The 21,293-nt window shown below is 42.3% G+C and overlaps 2 protein-coding genes across 3 annotated transcripts; both read right to left on the minus strand.

Annotated features, from left to right (window-relative positions):
• Positions 1-1,447: 1,447 nt before the first annotated feature.
• Positions 1,448-4,392, minus strand: LOC118936371 (uncharacterized). Of its 2 annotated transcripts, none has more exons than XM_036933943.2 (6): positions 4,142-4,392; positions 2,965-3,066; positions 2,663-2,866; positions 2,401-2,543; positions 2,200-2,300; positions 1,448-1,897 (listed from the first exon to the last, which is right to left on the minus strand). In XM_036933943.2, the coding sequence occupies exons 1-6, from the start codon at positions 4,281-4,283 to the stop codon at positions 1,756-1,758; spliced, it is 834 nt and encodes a 277-aa protein (XP_036789838.2). In that variant the 5' UTR covers positions 4,284-4,392; the 3' UTR covers positions 1,448-1,755. The 2 variants fall into 2 exon arrangements, with proteins under 2 accessions (XP_036789838.2, XP_090044038.1); XM_090187912.1 differs by lacking the exon at positions 4,142-4,392 and adding an exon at positions 3,124-3,402 and having other exon boundaries at positions 1,462-1,897.
• A 6,446-nt stretch (positions 4,393-10,838) lies between these two features.
• On the minus strand, positions 10,839-13,975 carry LOC110534518 (uncharacterized). The gene is made up of 6 exons (XM_090187910.1): positions 13,499-13,975; positions 13,247-13,348; positions 12,921-13,142; positions 12,677-12,819; positions 12,452-12,555; positions 10,839-11,248 (listed from the first exon to the last, which is right to left on the minus strand). The coding sequence occupies exons 1-6, from the start codon at positions 13,638-13,640 to the stop codon at positions 11,098-11,100; spliced, it is 864 nt and encodes a 287-aa protein (XP_090044036.1). The 5' UTR covers positions 13,641-13,975; the 3' UTR covers positions 10,839-11,097.
• Between the last annotated feature and the right edge of the window lie 7,318 nt (positions 13,976-21,293).

Raw genomic sequence — 21,293 nt, forward strand, 5'->3', positions numbered from 1 at the left:
TCAAACAATTGCATGGCATGCTTTCGCTGTAAAGCCTATTGTAAATCAGACAATGCAGTTAGATTAACAACAATTTAAGCTTTTAACCGTTATAAGATACTTGTATGTACCTAAATGTTTAATATCCATAATTTTGATGATTATTTATTTGAAATGCGCACCCTCCAATTTCCCCCGGAAGTTGTCGACAGGTGTCCAGCTAGTGGGATGCTTAGCTTTAAGTGATAACCATTAAGGACCAATTCCAACTATTAAAATAATAACTACATATGTGTGTGTGAGTGAGAGAGAGACTAGATCTTCTGCACAGATTCTGACAGTAAATCTCAGAAAGACCAAAATAATGGTGTTCCAAAAAAAGGTCCAGATGCCAGAACCTCAAATACAAATTCCATCTTGACACTGTTGACCTAGAGCACACAAACAACTATACATACCTTGGCCTAAACATCAGTGCCACAGTTGACTTCGACAAAGCTGTGAATGTTCTGAGAGACAAGGCAAGGAGGGCCTTCTCTGCCATCAAAACGAACATAAAATTCGACATACCAGTTAAGATCTGGTTAAAAAGACTTGAATCAGTTATAGAACCCATTGCCCTTTTATGGTTGTGAGGTCTGGGGTCCACTCACCAACCAAGAATTCACAAAATGGGACAAACACCAAATTGAGACAATGCATGCAGAATTCTGCGAAAAATATCCTCCTTGTACAACGTAAAACACCAAATAATGTATGCAGAGCAGAATTAAGCCGATACCCGCTAACGATCAAAATCTAGAAATTATCCATTCGAATCTACAACCACCTAAAGCGAAGCAATTCCCAAACTTTCCATAAAGCCATCACCTACAAATAGATTAATCTGGAGAAGGATCCCCTAAGCAAGCTGGTTCTGGGGCTCTGTTCACAAACACAAACAGACCCCACAAAGCTCCAGGACAACAACACAATTAGACCCAACCAAATCATAAGAAAACAAAAAGATAATTACCTGAGACACAGGAAAGAATTATCAAAAAAACTGAGCAAACCAGAATGCTATTTGGCCCTAAACAGAGAGTACACAGTGGCAGAATACCTGACCACTGTGACTGACCCAAACTTAAGGAAAGCTTTGACTATGTACAGACTCAGTGAGCATAGCCATGCAATTGAGAAAGGCCGCCGTAGGCAGACCTGGCTCTCAAGAGAAGACAGGCTATGTGCACACTGCCCAAAAAATGAGGTGGAAACTGAGTTGCACTTTCTAACATCCTGTAAATGTATGACCATATTAGAGACACATTTCCCTCAGATTACACAGATCCACTAAGAATTTGAAAACAAACCAGATTTTGATATACTCTCATATCTACTGGATGAAATACCACAATGTGCCATCACAGTAGCAAGATGTCTTGTGGCAACAGGTCACACAAGGGCAACTAGTGAAGAACAAACACCATTGTAAATACAACCCATATTTATGTTTATTTATTTTCCCTTTTGTACTTTAATAATTTGCACATTGTTACAACACTGTATATATACATAATATGCCATTTGACATGTCTTTATTCTTTTGGAACGTCTGTGAGTGTAATGTTTACTGTTCATTTTTATTGTTTATTTCACTTCTGTATATTATCTACTTCACTTGCATTGGCAATGTTAGCATGTTTCCCATGCCAATAAAGCCCTTGAATTGAATTGAGAGAGAGACACACAGAGAGAGACACACAGAGAGAGAGTGTTTGTTACTGTGGGTTATTGTTATACCACTTTCTCACATATCCAGTTATGATATTTGTGACAATTTTCATCATTCCATGTCTTTGCAGGGTCATCTTGTCCATAGTATATCTCAACACAGTCCTCTTGCCCATTATCATCAGGCTGTCCTGCGCTCCAGTACCTAAACAACACAGAGAACCAGACAGTCAGACACTGTGGTACCAACATTCTCCTCAATTATAGACATAGTCCTATGTTTTAAAGACACACGCTGTAAGATGATCATACCATTATCAAGAATGGGCTATCAACACATGTCGAGTACCTTTTCATATGTAAATATTGCCTGGTTTCTATAATCTATAGTTCTCATGAATGACATTCATGAGTGGAAACGTACTTTTTTATGAACATGATTGGAAGCAATATGTCTTTGTTGTTTTTTATCAACTTATCACAAGGTAAAATGGTCAAATCTCTCACCCTGTGGTCAGTGGGGTGCCGTCCACCCACTTCCAGATCCCCTCAGTAACAGAGTCAGTCAGACCAATCCAGGCTCTCAGGTGGAGGTTGAAGAGAAATGTCTGTTGTTGAAAAAGATAAAAAACTAACTTTTTAAACATATTTATAAAAAACTGCACACACATTAGTTTACTGATGAAAAGTATTCTCTCACTCACTCACCTGTTCCTCTCTGCTGTTTATGATCACCAGGTCTGCTCCTCTCCCCTGACAGTCCTGTCTGCTCTCCTCCCAGGTTTTGGTCTCAGTAGACAGGAAGTACAAACTGGAGTCAAAGTATCTCCATCCCTCCTGACAATGCTGCTCTGTTGAAGAGCACAGGTGAACACATTGAGAAACTTAGCCAGTATCTTTATACTCATAAACCCAATGATATATAATTATTGTTGATTTGACTTCTAATTTATCACAGTTTATGCATCACCTATCACAAAAAGCTTTAGCTGAATATGGCCTTTCTCTTCAGTCAGGTTGTTGTATCTGGTCTGTAGCTGGTCTCTCTCTTCAGTCAGGTTGTTGTATCTGGTCTGTAGCTGGTCTCTCTCTGCAGTTGCGTTAGTCTTATAAAGGGAACAACTCTGTGACAAGTTGTTCCTTTTATCCTCAGAATCTTTGATGGCTCTGTTATCTACAAGGTATAAACACATAGTTACTAGGTAAAACAACAGTTAAATAGGCTTAGTAACCTACACTTCTTACAATTAAGCAATGAACTTGTACACTCACAGTAGACAGACAGGCCTATGATCCCAGCCAGTAGGAGAACACACAGCAGCCCCAGAAACACTGCAGCAACTAGGAAGGGTCTCTTCCCTGAGCTATCAGGCTCTGTGGACACATACAATATACTGTTATGTTTTGTGTGTGTGTGTGTGTGTGTTTTACCTGAGTGCTGGTCTCCTGGTCCATTATTAGGAGCAGAGTCTGCTGTCTCTTCTCTCTTGGTGCTGGTCTCACCGTCTCTCAGGGTGTCTGCACTGACGTAGATATCCACAATCCTCTCCTCCATCTGACCTCTGTCAAACGTGACCTTCTTGTTCATATCTGGTTCAGTATAGATGACCTTTGACATCTTTAACAATGCCTGGGTCTTTCTTTCTGTGTAGGTCTACTATACATGAAGTCTCTGCTTCTAGAATTAATGTGGTGGTCTTCCAACATGGCCACCAGGAGGAGTCGTACGTCAACTGTAAGACCTCTATTCTCTGTTTCTAGTGATGTCTCTGTCTCTGAGTCATCTGTGTGTCTCTGTCTGTGTCACTGCTGTAGCTGTTAACTCTAGGGACGTATCAACAAAATTACACGGGAAGTTGTGGCTATGCTAACACAAAAATGTTTACAAGTTTGAAAATGTGTGTGCTTAGTTGTGTGCGTAGTTGTGTGAGAGATTGTTACAGTGGTTATTGTGAAAGCATTTTCTGCGGCACATTTTAAACCATGTCATGTCTATACATGGTCATCTTGTCCAGAGTATATCTCAACACAGTCCTCCTGCTCAGGGAACAGGACTTGCTATTTGTGATGATGGACAGGACACCCTCATACCAGGAAGATATAGATCATAGAGTGGAAGTGAAGAAAAAAGGCTAACTGTTAACATAAATTAAATATCATATGTAACAGTCAAACATGAGCATTTGATGTTGTGTTTATATGTAACTTGACAACAAAGACTGACTGTCAAAGATTATTAGAACACACAGCAGCCCCAGTCACACTGCAGCAACTCCAGAGGGTCTCTTCCACCACTGAACATGTACTGAATAACACATTATTAAAGTAAGATATTTAGTTATGTGTATTACTCATCTAGGATTGGGACAAATAAAGGTATAGAAATACTGGGTAATCTCACCTGTTTAATATATTGTGTGTGTGTGTGTGTGTGTTCGTGGAATCGTACCTGAAGCAACAATTCCATCTCTTGGACTAGGCTTGAAGGCTCCTACATTGGAATATAATTGGCCATCGATGTTTGTGTTCTTCATAGCATCAGGCTCATCGTTATTAAATCCATCTGGGTTTTCATAGACTCCCTTTGACATCTTAACACACTTGTGGTCAAATACAGTAACTTCTACTTCTAACCTCAACTCTAATGTACGTTTGTAGCTGTGTCTTCTCCCTGCGCTGTTCTGCGTCTGTGACTTTTTAGGTAGTGAAACTCCTTATCAGTCAACCACAGTGGATGACAAATTGTGAAATCAACACAACACTGGCCACCATGTGACTTCCACCAGCCTTAGTTTGATAATATACATTATGTGACTCTATATCATGATATATGATGTATGTGTGAATTCACAGGGTCCCAATTTTTCAAGTTCTAAAATCCTTGTTAATTGACATATGCACTACATATATCCTGACTGAGTTTACTGCAACCCCAGCCTTCACATGGAGAACACATTATGGCTCTCACTCTGTGACTGGAGGTGTAGAGGGGAGTTGCCCTTAGATGCTGATCTTGTTCCGTTTTATATTTATTCCACAAATGGTTAAGGTTGGGATTGGGGGAAAGTAACCTGATCCTAGATCTGTACTTAGGGGAAACTTCCCCCTGTGTTGTGACCGGCCACCAATGGCCATGTAGGGGTCTATGCTCTATCTATGCTGACTGTGAAGAGTTACTCAGAATGAAAAAGCAGAAGATCTGACAATATCTCCATAGTTTCACTTTGACAGATTTAAGAGGAAGAAGAATAAAAACCCTTCACTTGTATTATGATAAAACGTTCATATTTCCACCCTGTCTTTCAAATCAAATCAAATCAAATGTTATTTGTCACATACACATGGTTAGCAGATGTTAATGCGAGTGTAGCGAAATGCTTGTGCTTCTAGTTCCGACAATGCAGCAATAACCAAGGAGTAATCTAGCTAACAATTAAAAAACTACTACCTTATACACAAGTGTAAAGGGATAAAGATTATGTACATAAAGATATATGAATGAGTGATGGTACAGAGCGGCATAGGCAAGATGCAGTAGATGGTATCGAGTACAGTATATACATATGAGATGAGTATGTAAACAAAGTGGCATAGTTTAAAGTGGCTAGTGATACATGTATTACATAAAGATGCAGTAGATGATATAGAGTACAGTATATACATATACATATGAGATAAATAATCTAGGGTATGTAAACATTATATTAAGTAGCATTGTTTAAAGTGGCTAGTGATATATTTTACATCAATTCCCATTATTAAAGTGGCTGGAGTTGAGTCGGTGTGTTGGCAGCTGCCCCTCAATGTTAGTGGTGGCTGTTTAACAGTCTGATGGCCTTGAGATAGAAGCTGTTTTTCAGTCTCTCGGTCCCAGCTTTGATGCACATGTACTGACCTCACCTTCTGGACGATAGCGGGGTGAACAGGCAGTGGCTCGGGTGGTTGTTGTCCTTGATGATCTTTATGGCCTTCCTGTGACATCGGGTGGTGTAGACAGACAGGCCTAGGTGTCCTGGAGGGCAGGTAGTTTGCCCCCGGTGATGCGTTGTGCAGACCTCACTACCCTCAGGAGAGCCTTACGGTTGTGGTCGGAGCAGTTGCCGTACCAGGCGGTGATACAGCCCGACAGGATGCTCTCGATTGTGCATCTGTAGAAGTTTGTGAGTGCTTTTGGTGACAAGCTGAATTTCTTCAGCCTTCTTCACGATGCTGTCTGTGTGGGTGGACCAATTCAGTTTGTCTGTGATGTGTACGCCGAGGAACTTAACTGACTACCCTCTCCACTACTGTTCCATCGATGTGGATAGGGGGATGTTCCCTCTGCTGTTTCCTGAAGTCCACAATCATCTCCTTAGTTTTGTTGATGTTGAGTGTGAGGTTATTTTCCTGACACCACACTCCGAGGGCCCTCACCTCCTCCCTGTAGGCCGTCTCGTCGTTGTTGGTAATCAAGCCTACCACTGTTGTGTCGTACGCAAACCTGATGATTGAGTTGGAGGCGTGCGTGGCCACGCAGTCGTGGGTGAACAGTGGGTCTGGCGACGAATATGTAGCGAGGGCGAGCCGACTAGAGCATACATGTCGCAGTGGTGGGTGGTATAAGGTGATTTGGTAACAAAATGGATGGCACTGTGATAGACTGCATCCAGTTTGCTGAGCAGAGTATTGGAAGCTATTTTGTAGATGACATCGCCAAAGTCGAGGATCGGTAGGATAGTTAGTTTTACTAGGGTAAGTTTGGCGGCGTTAGTAAAGGAGGCTTTGTTGCGAAATAGAAAGCCGATTTCTAGATTTGATTTTGGATTGTAGATGAGTCTGGAAGGAGAGTTTACAGTCTAACCAGACACCTAGGTATTTATAGTTGTCCACATATTCCAGGTCGGAACCGTCCATGGTGGTGATGCTATTCGGGCGGGCGGGTGCGGGCAGCGAACGGTTGAAAAGCATGCATTTGGTTTTACTAGTGTTTAAGAGAAGTTGGAGGCCACGGAAGGAGTGTTGTATGGCATTGAAGCTCATTTGGAGGTTAGTTAGCACAGTGTCCAAGGAAGGGTCAGAAGTATGCAGAATAGTGTTGTCTGCGTTGAGCAAGAGCAGCAACATTGATATATACAGAGAAAAGAGGCGGCCCGAGAATTGAACCCTGTTGTACCTCCATAGGGACTGCCAGAGGTCCGGACAACATGCCCTCCGATTTGACACACTGAACTCTTTCTGCAAAGTAGTTGGTGAATCAGGCGAGGCAGTCATTAGAAAAACCAAGGCTATTGAGTCTGCAGATAAGAATACAGGGATTGACAGAGTCGAAAGCCTTGGCCAGGTCGATGAAGACAGCTGCACAGTATTGTCTTTTATCGATGGCAGTTATGATATCGTTTAGTACATTTTTTATTTGTATCTTTATTGAACTATGCAAGTCAGTTATTAAGAACAAATTCTTATTTTCAATGACAGCCTAGGAACAGTGGGTTAACTACCTTGTTCAGGGGCTGAGCGACAGATCTTTATCTTGTCAGCTCAGGGATTTGAACTTGCAACCTTTCGGTTATTAGCTCAACGCTCTAACCACTAGGCTGCCCCATTGAGCGTAGCTGAGGTGCACCCGTGACCGGCTCGGAAACAGGATTGCACAGCGGAGAAGGTACGGTGAGATTCGAAATGGTCATTGATCTGTTTATTAACTTGGCTTTCGAAGACTTTAGATGGGCAGGATCGATATAGGTCTGTAACAGTTTGCTTCTATGGTGTCACCCCCTTTGAAGAGGGTGATGACCACGGCAGCTTTCCAATCTTTAGGGATCTTGGACGATACGAAAGAGAGGTTGAACAGGCTGGTAATAGGGGTTGCAACAATGACGGCAGATAGTTTTAGAAAGAGAGGGTCCAGATTGTCTAGCCCAGCTGATTTGTAGGGGTCCAGATTTTGCAGCTCTTTCAGAACATCAGCTGACTGGATTTGGGAGTTACATCACAAACGATTAACAAATTTGACAGGATTGCGTGCTTCTACATCTGCATTGCTTGCTATTGGAGTTTTAGGCTGGGTTTCTATATAACACTTTGACATCGGCTGATGAAAAAGGGCTTTATAAATACATTTGATTGAAATTTGATTTCCCACCGACCGTTTCTACATTCTCAAAAATATAATTATTGTTTAATTCTTCAATTTTGTGGATGTAGGCGTTTTGGCAGGGGAAGATCCTTGTCTCACATAGGTTTCTTTCCCCTCACACTTGCCAAACCCAAAGTTTCTACAAGGTATTTATGACCATCATAAAACCTGTGATGGGAGAGAGAGTGAGAGAGAATGGCTGTGATATACACACAAAAGGGCACCTTGTGACACCTTTGGCATATTGAGCAAGGCCTGGGTCTTTCTTTCTATGTAGGTCTACTATACATTAAGTCTCTGCTTCTAGAATTAATGTGGTGGTCTTCCAACATGGCCACCAGGAGGTGTCGTACATCAACTGCAAGACCTCTATACGTTAAGTCTCTGATTCTAGTGATATCTCTGTCTCTGAGTCATCAGTGTGTCTCTGTCTGTGTGACTGATGTATCAAATCAAATTGTATTTGTGACATACACATGGTTAGCAGATGTTAATGCGAGTGTAGCGAAATGCTTGTGCTTCTAGTTCCGACAATGCAGTAATAACCAACGAGTAATCTAACCTAACAATTCCACAACAACTACCTTATACACACAAGTGTAAAGGGATATAGAATATGTACATAAAGATATATGAATGAGTGATGGTACAGAACGGCATTGGCAAGATGCAGTAGATGGTATCGAGTACAGTATATACATATGACGTGAGTATTGTAGGGTATGTAAACATTATATTAAGTGGCATTATTTAAAGTGGCTAGTGATACATTTTTTACATCAATTTCCATTATTAAAGTGGCTGGAGTTTAGTCAGTATGTTGGCAGCAGCCACTCAATGTTAGGTCTAATGGCCTTGAGATAAAAGCTGTTTTTCGGTCTCTCGGTCCCTGCTTTGATGCACCTGTACTGACCTCGTCTTCTGAATGATAGTGAGGTGAACAGGCCGTGGCTCGGGTGGTTGTTATCCTTGATGATCTTTATGGCCTTCCTCTGACATCGGGTGGTGTAGGTGTCCTGGAGGGCAGGTAGTTTGCCCCTGGTGATGCGTTGTGCAGACCTCACTACCCTCTGGAGAGCCTTAGGGTTGTGGGCGGAGCAGTTGCCGTACCAGGTGGTGATACAGCCCGACAGGATGCTCTCGATTGTGCATCTGTCGACGTTTGTGAGTGCTTTTGGTGACGAGCCAAATTTCTTCAGCTTCCTGAGGTTGAAGAGGCGCTGCTGCTTCTTCTTCACAACGCTTTATGTGTGGGTGGACCAATTCAGTTAGTCCGTGATGTGTATGTCGAGGAACTTAACTTACTACCCTCTCCACTACTGTCCCTTCGATGTGGATAGGGGGATGCTCCCTCTGCGTTTTCCTGAAGTCCACGATCATCTCCTTTGTTTTGTTGACATTGAGTGTGAGGTTATTTTCCTGAATCCACACTCCGAGGGCCCTCACCTCCTTCCTGTAGGCCCTCTCGTCGATATTGGTAATCAAGCCTACCACTGTAGTGTCGTCCGCAAACTTGATGATTGAGTTGGAGGCGTGCATGGCTAAACAGTTGTGGGTGAACAGGGAGTACAGGAGAGGGCTTAGAACGCACCCTTGTGGGGTCCCAGTGTTGCGGATCTGCAGGGTGGAGATGTTGTTACCTACCCTCACCACCTGGGGGCTGCCCGTCAGGAAGTCCCGTACCCAGTTGCACAGGGCAGGGTCGAGACCCAGGGTCTCGAGCTTGATGACAAGTTTGGAGGGTACTATGGTGTTAAATGCTGAGCTGTAATCGATGAAGAGCATTCTCACATAGGTATTCCTCTTGTCCAGATGGGTTAGGGCAGTGTGGTTGCGATTGCGTCGCCTGTGGACCTATTGGGGCGGTAAGCAAATTGGAGTGGGTCTAGGGTGTCAGGTAGGGTGGAGGTGATATGGTCCTTGACTAGTCTCTCAAAGCACTTCATGATGACGGAAGTGAGTGCTACGGGGCGTTAGTCGTTTAGCACAGTTACCTTAGCTTTCTTGGGAACATTAACAATGGTGGCCCACTTGAGGCATGTGGGGACAGCAGACTGGGATACGGATTGATTGAATATGTCCGTAAACACACCAGATGTAGATGTTAACTCTAGAGTATTATCATCAACATGACACGGGTATGCCAATACAAAAATACATCAAGTTACATACTTGTGTGCATTTGTGCATGTGAGAGATTGTTACAGTGGTTATTGTAAAACTATTTTCTGCAGCACAATATACATCATTCCATGTCTCTACATGGTCAGCTTGTCAAGAGTATATCTCAACACAGTCCTCCTGCCCAGGGAATGGGACTTGCTATTTGTGATGATGGACAGGACACTATCATACCAGGAAGATATAGATCACAGAGGGGAAGTGGAGAACAAAGACTAGCTGGTAACATATATTAAATATCATATGTAACAGCCCCAAGATAATTCAGGGAGTTTCCAGAACTCCCCCTTCCTTTCTGCTGATTTGGACCCTCTGTTTACTACCAAATATACATCAACATGTTCAGGAGGTCCAGGACTACAAACATGGGTCATTATAATGTCCAGACAATAGATTTGACACTACAAACTGTTCCAAGTGGATATTGAGGGTGGGAAGGCTTAACCAGTGAGGATGAGATGTTGAGTGACATCTGTTTGAACAACTGAAAACATCCACTTCACTCTTTTGGGACCCTTATAAGGGAACATCAGTCAAATATGAGCATTTGATATTGTATGTGACTTGACAACAAAGACTGACGGTCAAAGATGACTTAGTAACATAATTTGAGATCCTTTGATATCTCTACTACACTCATTGATTGGTGATACAGTCACCTCCTTCCTATACTGTGTATGTAATGGTGGTTTGGTACTGTTGAGAGTGTTATCACCAGGCCACAATTAGAATATATTCTTTAGAATTATTTGAATTGGAATTTATGTTTTTGCACAAAGTCAACTGTACTAATTTCAAATTATATCTGATGACGTGTGAAACAAAATGAATAGTACACAGGAAGGTACAATCAGGAAATAAGTAGGACTTTTATTAATAAGATACTACAAACAAATACAATAATAGGTGCATTTGCATGTGTGTGTGTGTACGTGTATGCATGTGTGCTTGCGTGTGTGTGAAAATCTGTGTAAGGGTGTGTTTGGGATTGAGGCAGAGTGTGTGAGCGAGATCAAGACAGAGGCTCTATCTGTGTGTGTGTGAGAGAGAGAGAGAATGAAGGAGGAAGTTGTGTGCACTGCAGGCTACAGTATGTTGTCAGGATGATGTTAAACCACTTTCTCACAAATCCAGTTGAGTTTCCAGTCACATGGCATGTCATTCCATGCCTTAAGTGGAAAGATCCAATCTTTATGTATCTCAACACAGTCCTCCTCCCCACTAGGATCTCCACTATCAGGCTGATGGTCATTCCAGTACCTACAGGGTTAAAAACCATCAGAAACCATGTTTAATACCAGTACCTAAAGGGTTAAATACCATCAGATATCATGTTTAATACCAGTACCAACAGGGTTAAAAACAGTCAGATATCATGGTTAATACCAGTACCTACAGGGTTAAACACAATCAGATATCATGGTTAATACTAGTACCTACAGGGTTAAAAACAGTCAGATATCATGGTTAATACCAGTACCTACAGGGTTAAAAACAGTCAGATTTCATGGTTAATACCAGTACCTACAGGGTTAAAAACAGTCAGATATCATGGTTAATACCAGTACCTACAGGGTTAAAAACAGTCAGATATCATGGTTAATACCAGTACCTACAGGGTTAAAAACAGTCAGATATCATGGTTAATACAAGTACCTACAGGGTTAAAAATAGTCAGATATCACAGAACATCACAATCCTAAATAATATACTGACATTATTCAGCTTAATTCAGCTTTGTTGAATACCACCATCAATGACAATAACCTGTAGGGATAGAGGTTGAATGAACTGAACATTGGAGCCTTATTGTCATAGTAGTTATCATCTCTTACTTCGTGGTCAGTGTTGGTCTATCAGTTGAGTATGAAGAACCTAGAGTATGAACAACACAGAGAATCAGTCCTACTCCTTACACTGTGGTCAGTGTTGTAAGAGCAGTAGTCTCTTACCTTGGGGTGGTCAGTGTTATTATAGAGCAGTAGTCTCTTACCTTGGGGTGGTCAGTGTTATTAGAGCAGTAGTCTCTTACCTTGGGGTGGTCAGTGTTATTATAGAGCAGTAGTCTCTTACCTTGGGGTGGTCAGTGTTATTAGAGCAGTAGTCTCTTACCTTGGGGTGGTCAGTGTTATTAGAGCAGTAGTCTCTTACCTTGGGGTGGTCAGTGTTATTAGAGCAGTAGTATATCACCTTGGGTTGGTCAGTGTTATTATAACAGTAGTATATTACCTTGGGGTGGTCAGTGTTATTATAACAGTAGTATATTAACTTGGGTTGGTCAGTGTTATTATAACAGTAGTATATTACCTTGGGTTGGTCAGTGTTATTATAGCAGTAGTATATTACCTTGGGGTGGTCAGTGTTATTATAACAGTAGTATATTAACTTGGGTTGGTCAGTGTTATTATAACAGTAGTATATTACCTTGGGTTAGTCAGTGTTATTAGAGCAGTAGTGTATTACCTTGGGTTGGTCAGTGGGGTGCCGTCCACCCATTTCCAAGTCCCCTCACTAACAGAGTCAGTCAGACCAATCCAGACTCTCTTCTTGAGTTTGAAGAGAAACTCCTGTTGTTGAGAGAGATAAGTATATATTAATATGTTTGATCATATCTACCCCTGCAATGCCATTTCTTCTCTCTCTCTTTCTGTCTCTGTCTCTCTCTCACTCTCACTCTCTCTCTCTCACCTGTTCCATATCACTGTTTATGATCACCAGGTCTGCTCCTCTCTTCAAACAGTCCTGTCTGCTCTCCTTCCAGGTTTTAGTCTCAGTAGACAGGAAGTACCAACTGGATTCAAACTTCTGCCAGCCTTCAGGACAGGTTTGTTCTACAAGATGAAAACATGCATTTCCTTCAATGTATCACGCTGGACACTTAATGACAGAATACAGACATACAATAATGTGCTTGGGATGAATGTTAACTCACTACAATTGGTAAGCTGGTCTCTCTCTTTAGTCAGGGTGTTGTAACTGGTCTGTAGCTGGTCTCTCTCTTTAGTCAGGGTGTTGTAACTGGTCTGTAGATGGTCTCTCTCTTTAGTCAGGTTGTTGTTACTTGTCTGTAGCTGGTTTCTCTCTTCAGTCATGGCATTGTAACTGGTCTGTAGCTGGTTTCTCTCTGTTGAGTTGTGATGACCAATGACTCCATCTGTATAAGGGAAGAGTTATTCAAACATGTAACTACCAAACCATTTATGGATAAGTATGATTAAGTATGCTACTTAAGTCTCAGTAAAAACATACTAAACTTACAGTAGACAGACAGGCCTATGATCCCAGCCAGTAGGAGAACACATAGCAGCCCCAGACACACTGCAGCAACTCCAGAGGGTCTCTTCCACCACTGAACATGTACTGAATCACACATTATTAAAGTAAGATCTTTAGTAATGTGTATTACTGTATCATCTAGGAATGGGACGAATAAAGGTATAGAAATACTGGGTAATCTCACCTGTTTAATATATATTGTGTGTGTGTGTGTGTGTGTTCGTGGAATCGTACCTGAAGCAACAATTCCATCTCTTGGACTAGGCTTGAAGGCTCCTACATTGGAATATAATTGGCCATCGATGTCTGTGTTCTTCATAGCATCAGGCTCATCGTTATTAAATCCATCTGGGATTTCATAGACTCCCTTTGACATCTTAACACACTTGTGGTCAAATACAGTAACTTCTACTTCTTACCTCAACTCTAATGTGCATCTAGCTGTGTTGTCTCCCTGTGCTGTTCTGCGTCTGTGTGACTTTTTAGGTAGTGAAACTCCTTATCAGTCAACCACAGTGGATGACAAATTGTGAAATCAACACAACACTGGCCACCATGTGACTTCCACCAGCCTTAGTTTGATAATATACATTATGTGACTCTATATCATGATATATGATGTATGTGTGAATTCACAGGGTCACAATTTTGTATCTGCTAAAATAAATTGGGATCCTGTTAATTGACATATACACTACATATATCATGACTGAGTTTACAGCATCCATAGCCTTCAAATGGAGAACACATTATGGATCTCACTCTGACTGGAGGTGTAGGGGGGAGTTGCCCTTAGATGCTGATCTTGTTCAGTTGTATATTTATTCCACAAATGGTTAAGGTTGGGATTGAGGGAAAGTAACCTGATCAAAGATCTGTACTTAGGGGAAACTTCCCCCTGTGTTGTGACCGGCCACCAATGGCCATGTAAGGGTCTATGCTCTATCTATGCTGACTGTGAAGAGTTACTCAGAATGAAAAAGCAGAAGATCTGACAATATCTCCATAGTTTCAGTTTGACAGATTTAAGAGGAAGAAGAATAAAAACCCTTCACATGTATTATGATAAAACGTTCATATTTCCACCCTGTCTTTCAAATCAAATCAAATCAAATGTTATTTGTCACATACACATGGTTAGCAGATGTTAATGCGAGTGTAGCGAAATGCTTGTGCTTCTAGTTCCGACAATGCAGCAATAACCAAGGAGTAATCTAGCTAACAATTAAAAAACTACTACCTTATACACAAGTGTAAAGGGATAAAGATTATGTACATAAAGATATATGAATGAGTGATGGTACAGAGCGGCATAGGCAAGATGCAGTAGATGGTATCGAGTACAGTATATACATATGAGATGAGTATGTAAACAAAGTGGCATAGTTTAAAGTGGCTAGTGATACATGTATTACATAAAGATGCAGTAGATGATATAGAGTACAGTATATACATATACATATGAGATAAATAATCTAGGGTATGTAAACATTATATTAAGTAGCATTGTTTAAAGTGGCTAGTGATATATTTTACATCAATTCCCATTATTAAAGTGGCTGGAGTTGAGTCGGTGTGTTGGCAGCTGCCCCTCAATGTTAGTGGTGACTGTTTAACAGTCTGATGGCCTTGAGATAGAAGCTGTTTTTCAGTCTCTCGGTCCCAGCTTTGATGCACATGTACTGACCTCACCTTCTGGACGATAGCGGGGTGAACAGGCAGTGGCTCGGGTGGTTGTTGTCCTTGATGATCTTTATGGCCTTCCTGTGACATCGGGTGGTGTAGACAGACAGGCCTAGGTGTCCTGGAGTAGGTGTCCTGGAGGGCAGGTAGTTTGCCCCCGGTGATGCGTTGTGCAGACCTCACTACCCTCAGGAGAGCCTTACGGTTGTGGTCGGAGCAGTTGCCGTACCAGGCTGTGATACAGCCCGACAGGATGCTCTCGATTGTACATCTGTAGAAGTTTGAGTGCTTTTGGTGACAAGCTGAATTTCTTCAGCCTTCTTCACGATGCTGTCTGTGTGGGTGGACCAATTCAGTTTGTCTGTGATGTGTACGCCGAGGAACTTAACTGACTACCCTCTCCACTACTGTTCCATCGATGTGGATAGGGGGATGTTCCCTCTGCTGTTTCCTGAAGTCCACAATCATCTCCTTAGTTTTGTTGATGTTGAGTGTGAGGGTATTTTCCTGGCACCACACTCCGAGGGCCCTCACCTCCTCCCTGTAGGCCGTCTCGTCGTTGTTGGTAATCAAGCCTACCACTGTTGTGTCGTCCGCAAACCTGATGATTGAGTTGGAGGCGTGCGTGGCCACGCAGTCGTGGGTGAACAGTGGGTCTGGCGACGAATATGTAGCGAGGGCGAGCCGACTAGAGCATACATGTCGCAGTGGTGGGTGGTATAAGGTGATTTGGTAACAAAACGGATGGCACTGTGATAGACTGCATCCAGTTTGCTGAGCAGAGTATTGGAAGCTATTTTGTAGATGACATCGCCAAAGTCGAGGATCGGTAGGATAGTTAGTTTTACTAGGGTAAGTTTGGAGGCGTTAGTGAAGGAGGCTTTGTTGCGAAATAGAAAGCCGATTTCTAGATTTGATTTTGGATTGTAGATGAGTCTGGAAGGAGAGTTTACAGTCTAACCAGACACCTAGGTATTTATAGTTGTCCACATATTCCAGGTCGGAACCGTCCATGGTGGTGATGCTATTCGGGCGGGCGGGTGCGGGCAGCGAACGGTTGAAAAGCATGCATTTGGTTTTACTAGTGTTTAAGAGAAGTTGGAGGCCACGGAAGGAGTGTTGAATGGCATTGAAGCTCATTTGGAGGTTAGTTAGCACAGTGTCCAAGGAAGGGTCAGAAGTATGCAGAATAGTGTTGTCTGCGTAGAGCAAGAGCAGCAACATTGATATATACAGAGAAAAGAGGCGGCCCGAGAATTGAACCCTGTTGTACCTCCATAGGGACTGCCAGAGGTCCGGACAACATGCCCTCCGATTTGACACACTGAACTCTTTCTGCAAAGTAGTTGGTGAACCAGGCGAGGTAGTCATTAGAAAAACCAAGGCTATTGAGTCTGCAGATAAGAATACAGGGATTGACAGAGTCGAAAGCCTTGGCCAGGTCGATGAAGACAGCTGCACAGTATTGTCTTTTATCGATGGCAGTTATGATATCATTTAGTACATTTTTTATTTGTATCTTTATTGAACTATGCAAGTCAGTTATTAAGAACAAATTCTTATTTTCAATGACGGCCTAGGAACAGTGGGTTAACTACCTTGTTCAGGGGCTGAGCGACAGATCTTTATCTTGTCAGCTCAGGGATTTGAACTTGCAACCTTTCGGTTATTAGCTCAACGCTCTAACCACTAGGCTGCCCCATTGAGCGTAGCTGAGGTGCACCCGTGACCGGCTCGGAAACAGGATTGCACAGCGGAGAAGGTACGGTGAGATTCGAAATGGTCATTGATCTGTTTATTAACTTGGCTTTCGAAGACTTTAGATGGGCAGGATCGATATAGGTCTGTAACAGTTTGCTTCTATGGTGTCACCCCCTTTGAAGAGGGTGATGACCACGGCAGCTTTCCAATCTTTAGGGATCTTGGACGATACGAAAGAGAGGTTGAACAGGCTGGTAATAGGGGTTGCAACAATGGCGGCGGATAGTTTTAGAAAGAGAGGGTCCAGATTGTCTATCCCAGCTGATTTGTAGGGGTCCAGATTTTGCAGCTCTTTCAGAACATCAGCTGACTGGATTTGGGAGTTACATCACAAACGATTAACAAATTTGACAGCATTGCTTGCTATTGGAGTTTTAGGCTGGGTTTCTATATAACACTTTGACATCGGCTGATGAAAAAGGGCTTCATAAATACATTTGATTGAAATTTGATTTCCCACCGACCGTTTCTACATTCTCAAAAATATAATTATTGTTTAATTCTTCAATTTTGTGGATGTAGGCGTTTTGGCAGGGGAAGATCCTTGTCTCACATAGGTTTCTTTCCCCTCACACTTGCCAAACCCAAAGTTTCTACAAGGTATTTATGACCATCATAAAACCTGTGATGGGAGAGAGAGTGAGAGAGAATGGCTGTGATATACACACAAAAGGGCACCTTGTGACACCTTTGGCATATTGAGCAAGGCCTGGGTCTTTCATTCTATGTAGGTCTACTATACATTAAGTCTCTGCTTCTAGAATTAATGTGGTGGTCTTCCAACATGGCCACCAGGAGGTGTCGTACATCAACTGCAAGACCTCTATACGTTAAGTCTCTGATTCTAGTGATATCTCTGTCTCTGAGTCATCAGTGTGTCTCTGTCTGTGTGACTGATGTATCAAATCAAATTGTATTTGTGACATACACATGGTTAGCAGATGTTAATGTGAGTGTAGCGAAATGCTTGTGCTTCTAGTTCCGACAATGCAGTAATAACCAACGAGTAATCTAACCTAACAATTCCACAACAACTACCTTATACACACAAGTGTAAAGGGATATAGAATATGTACATAAAGATATATGAATGAGTGATGGTACAGAACGGCATTGGCAAGATGCAGTAGATGGTATCGAGTACAGTATATACATATGACGTGAGTATTGTAGGGTATGTAAACATTATATTAAGTGGCATTATTTAAAGTGGCTAGTGATACATTTTTTACATCAATTTCCATTATTAAAGTGGCTGGAGTTTAGTCAGTATGTTGGCAGCAGCCACTCAATGTTAGGTCTAATGGCCTTGAGATAAAAGCTGTTTTTCGGTCTCTCGGTCCCTGCTTTGATGCACCTGTACTGACCTCGTCTTCTGAATGATAGTGAGGTGAACAGGCCGTGGCTCGGGTGGTTGTTGTCCTTGATGATCTTTATGGCCTTCCTCTGACATCGGGTGGTGTAGGTGTCCTGGAGGGCAGGTAGTTTGCCCCTGGTGATGCGTTGTGCAGACCTCACTACCCTCTGGAGAGCCTTAGGGTTGTGGGCGGAGCAGTTGCCGTACCAGGTGGTGATACAGCCCGACAGGATGCTCTCGATTGTGCATCTGTCGACGTTTGTGAGTGCTTTTGGTGACGAGCCAAATTTCTTCAGCTTCCTGAGGTTGAAGAGGCGCTGCTGCTTCTTCTTCACAATGCTTTATGTGTGGGTGGACCAATTCAGTTAGTCCGTGATGTGTATGTCGAGGAACTTAACTTACTACCCTCTCCACTACTGTCCCTTCGATGTGGATAGGGGGATGCTCCCTCTGCGTTTTCCTGAAGTCCACGATCATCTCCTTTGTTTTGTTGACATTGAGTGTGAGGTTATTTTCCTGAATCCACACTCCGAGGGCCCTCACCTCCTTCCTGTAGGCCCTCTCGTCGATATTGGTAATCAAGCCTACCACTGTAGTGTCGTCCGCAAACTTGATGATTGAGTTGGAGGCGTGCATGGCTAAACAGTCGTGGGTGAACAGGGAGTACAGGAGAGGGCTTAGAACGCACCCTTGTGGGGTCCCAGTGTTGCGGATCTGCAGGGTGGAGATGTTGTTACCTACCCTCACCACCTGGGGGCTGCCCGTCAGGAAGTCCCGTACCCAGTTGCACAGGGCAGGGTCGAGACCCAGGGTCTTGAGCTTGATGACAAGTTTGGAGGGTACTATGGTGTTAAATGCTGAGCTGTAATCGATGAAGAGCATTCTCACATGGGTATTCCTCTTGTCCAGATGGGTTAGGGCAGTGTGGTTGCGATTGCGTCGTCTGTGGACCTATTGGGGCGGTAAGCAAATTGGAGTGGGTCTAGGGTGTCAGGTAGGGTGGAGGTGATATGGTCCTTGACTAGTCTCTCAAAGCACTTCATGATGACGGAAGTGAGTGCTACGGGGCGGTAGTCGTTTAGCACAGTTACCTTAGCTTTCTTGGGAACATTAACAATGGTGGCCCACTTGAGGCATGTGGGGACAGCAGACTGGGATACGGATTGATTGAATATGTCCGTAAACACACCAGATGTAGATGTTAACTCTAGAGTATTATCATCAACATGACACGGGTATGCCAATACAAAAATACAACAAGTTACATACTTGTGTGCATTTGTGCATGTGAGAGATTGTTACAGTGGTTATTGTAAAACTATTTTCTGCAGCACAATATACATCATTCCATTTCTCTACATGGTCAGCTTGTCAAGAGTACATCTCTACACAGTCCTCCTGCCCAGGGAATGGGACTTGCTATTTGTGATGATGGACAGGACACTATCATACCAGGAAGATATAGATCACAGAGGGGAAGTGGAGAACAAAGACTAGCTGGTAACATATATTAAATATCATATGTAACAGCCCCAAGATAATTCAGGGAGTTTCCAGAACTCCCCCTCCCTTTCTGCTGATTTGGACCCTCTGTTTACTACCAAATATACATCAACATGTTCAGGAGGTCCAGGACTACAAACATGGGTCATTATAATGTCCAGACAATAGATTTGACACTACAAACTGTTCCAAGTGGATATTGAGGGTGGGAAGGCTTAACCAGTGAGGATGAGATGTTGAGTGACATCTGTTTGAACAACTGAAAACATCCACTTCACTCTTTTGGGACCCTTATAAGGGAACATCAGTCAAATATGAGCATTTGATATTGTATGTGACTTGACAACAAAGACTGACGGTCAAAGATGACTTAGTAACATAATTTGAGATCCTTTCATATCTCTACTACACTCATTGATTGGTGATACAGTCAACTCCTTCCTATACAGTGTATGTAATGGTGGTTTGGTACTGTTGAGAGTGTCATCACCAGGCCTCAATTAGAATATATTCTTTAGAATTATTTGAATTGGAATTTATGTTTTTGCACAAAGTCAACTGTACTAATTTCAAATTATATCTGATGACGTGTGAAACAAAATGAATAGTACACAGGAAGGTACAATCAGGAAATAAGTAGGACTTTTATTAATAAGATACTACAAACAAATACAATAATAGGTGCATTTGCATGTGTGTGTGTGTACGTGTATGCATGTGTGCTTGCGTGTGTGTGAAAATCTGTGTAAGGGTGTGTTTGGGATTGAGGCAGAGTGTGTGAGCGAGATCAAGACAGAGGCTCTATCTGTGTGTGTGTGAGAGAGAGAGAGAATGAAGGAGGAAGTTGTGTGCACTGCAGGCTACAGTATGTTGTCAGGATGATGTTAAACCACTTTCTCACAAATCCAGTTGAGTTTCCAGTCACATGGCATGTCATTCCATGCCTTAAGTGGAAAGATCCAATCTTTATGTATCTCAACACAGTCCTCCTCCCCACTAGGATCTCCACTATCAGGCTGATGGTCATTCCAGTACCTACAGGGTTAAAAACCATCAGAAACCATGTTTAATACCAGTACCTAAAGGGTTAAATACCATCAGATATCATGTTTAATACCAGTACCAACAGGGTTAAAAACAGTCAGATATCATGGTTAATACCAGTACCTACAGGGTTAAACACAATCAGATATCATGGTTAATACTAGTACCTACAGGGTTAAAAACAGTCAGATATCATGGTTAATACCAGTACCTACAGGGTTAAAAACAGTCAGATTTCATGGTTAATACCAGTACCTACAGGGTTAAAAACAGTCAGATATCATGGTTAATACCAGTACCTACAGGGTTAAAAACAGTCAGATATCATGGTTAATACCAGTACCTACAGGGTTAAAAACAGTCAGATATCATGGTTAATACAAGTACCTACAGGGTTAAAAATAGTCAGATATCACAGAACATCACAATCCTAAATAATATACTGACATTATTCAGCTTAATTCAGCTTTGTTGAATACCACCATCAATGACAATAACCTGTAGGGATAGAGGTTGAATGAACTGAACATTGGAGCCTTATTGTCATAGTAGTTATCATCTCTTACTTCGTGGTCAGTGTTGGTCTATCAGTTGAGTATGAAGAACCTAGAGTATGAACAACACAGAGAATCAGTCCTACTCCTTACACTGTGGTCAGTGTTGTTAGAGCAGTAGTATATT

The sequence above is a fragment of the Oncorhynchus mykiss genome, chromosome 10 (genome assembly GCF_057628025.1).
Source record: "Oncorhynchus mykiss isolate SJ-2025 chromosome 10, ASM5762802v1, whole genome shotgun sequence".
Classification (NCBI taxonomy): domain Eukaryota; kingdom Metazoa; phylum Chordata; class Actinopteri; order Salmoniformes; family Salmonidae; genus Oncorhynchus; species Oncorhynchus mykiss.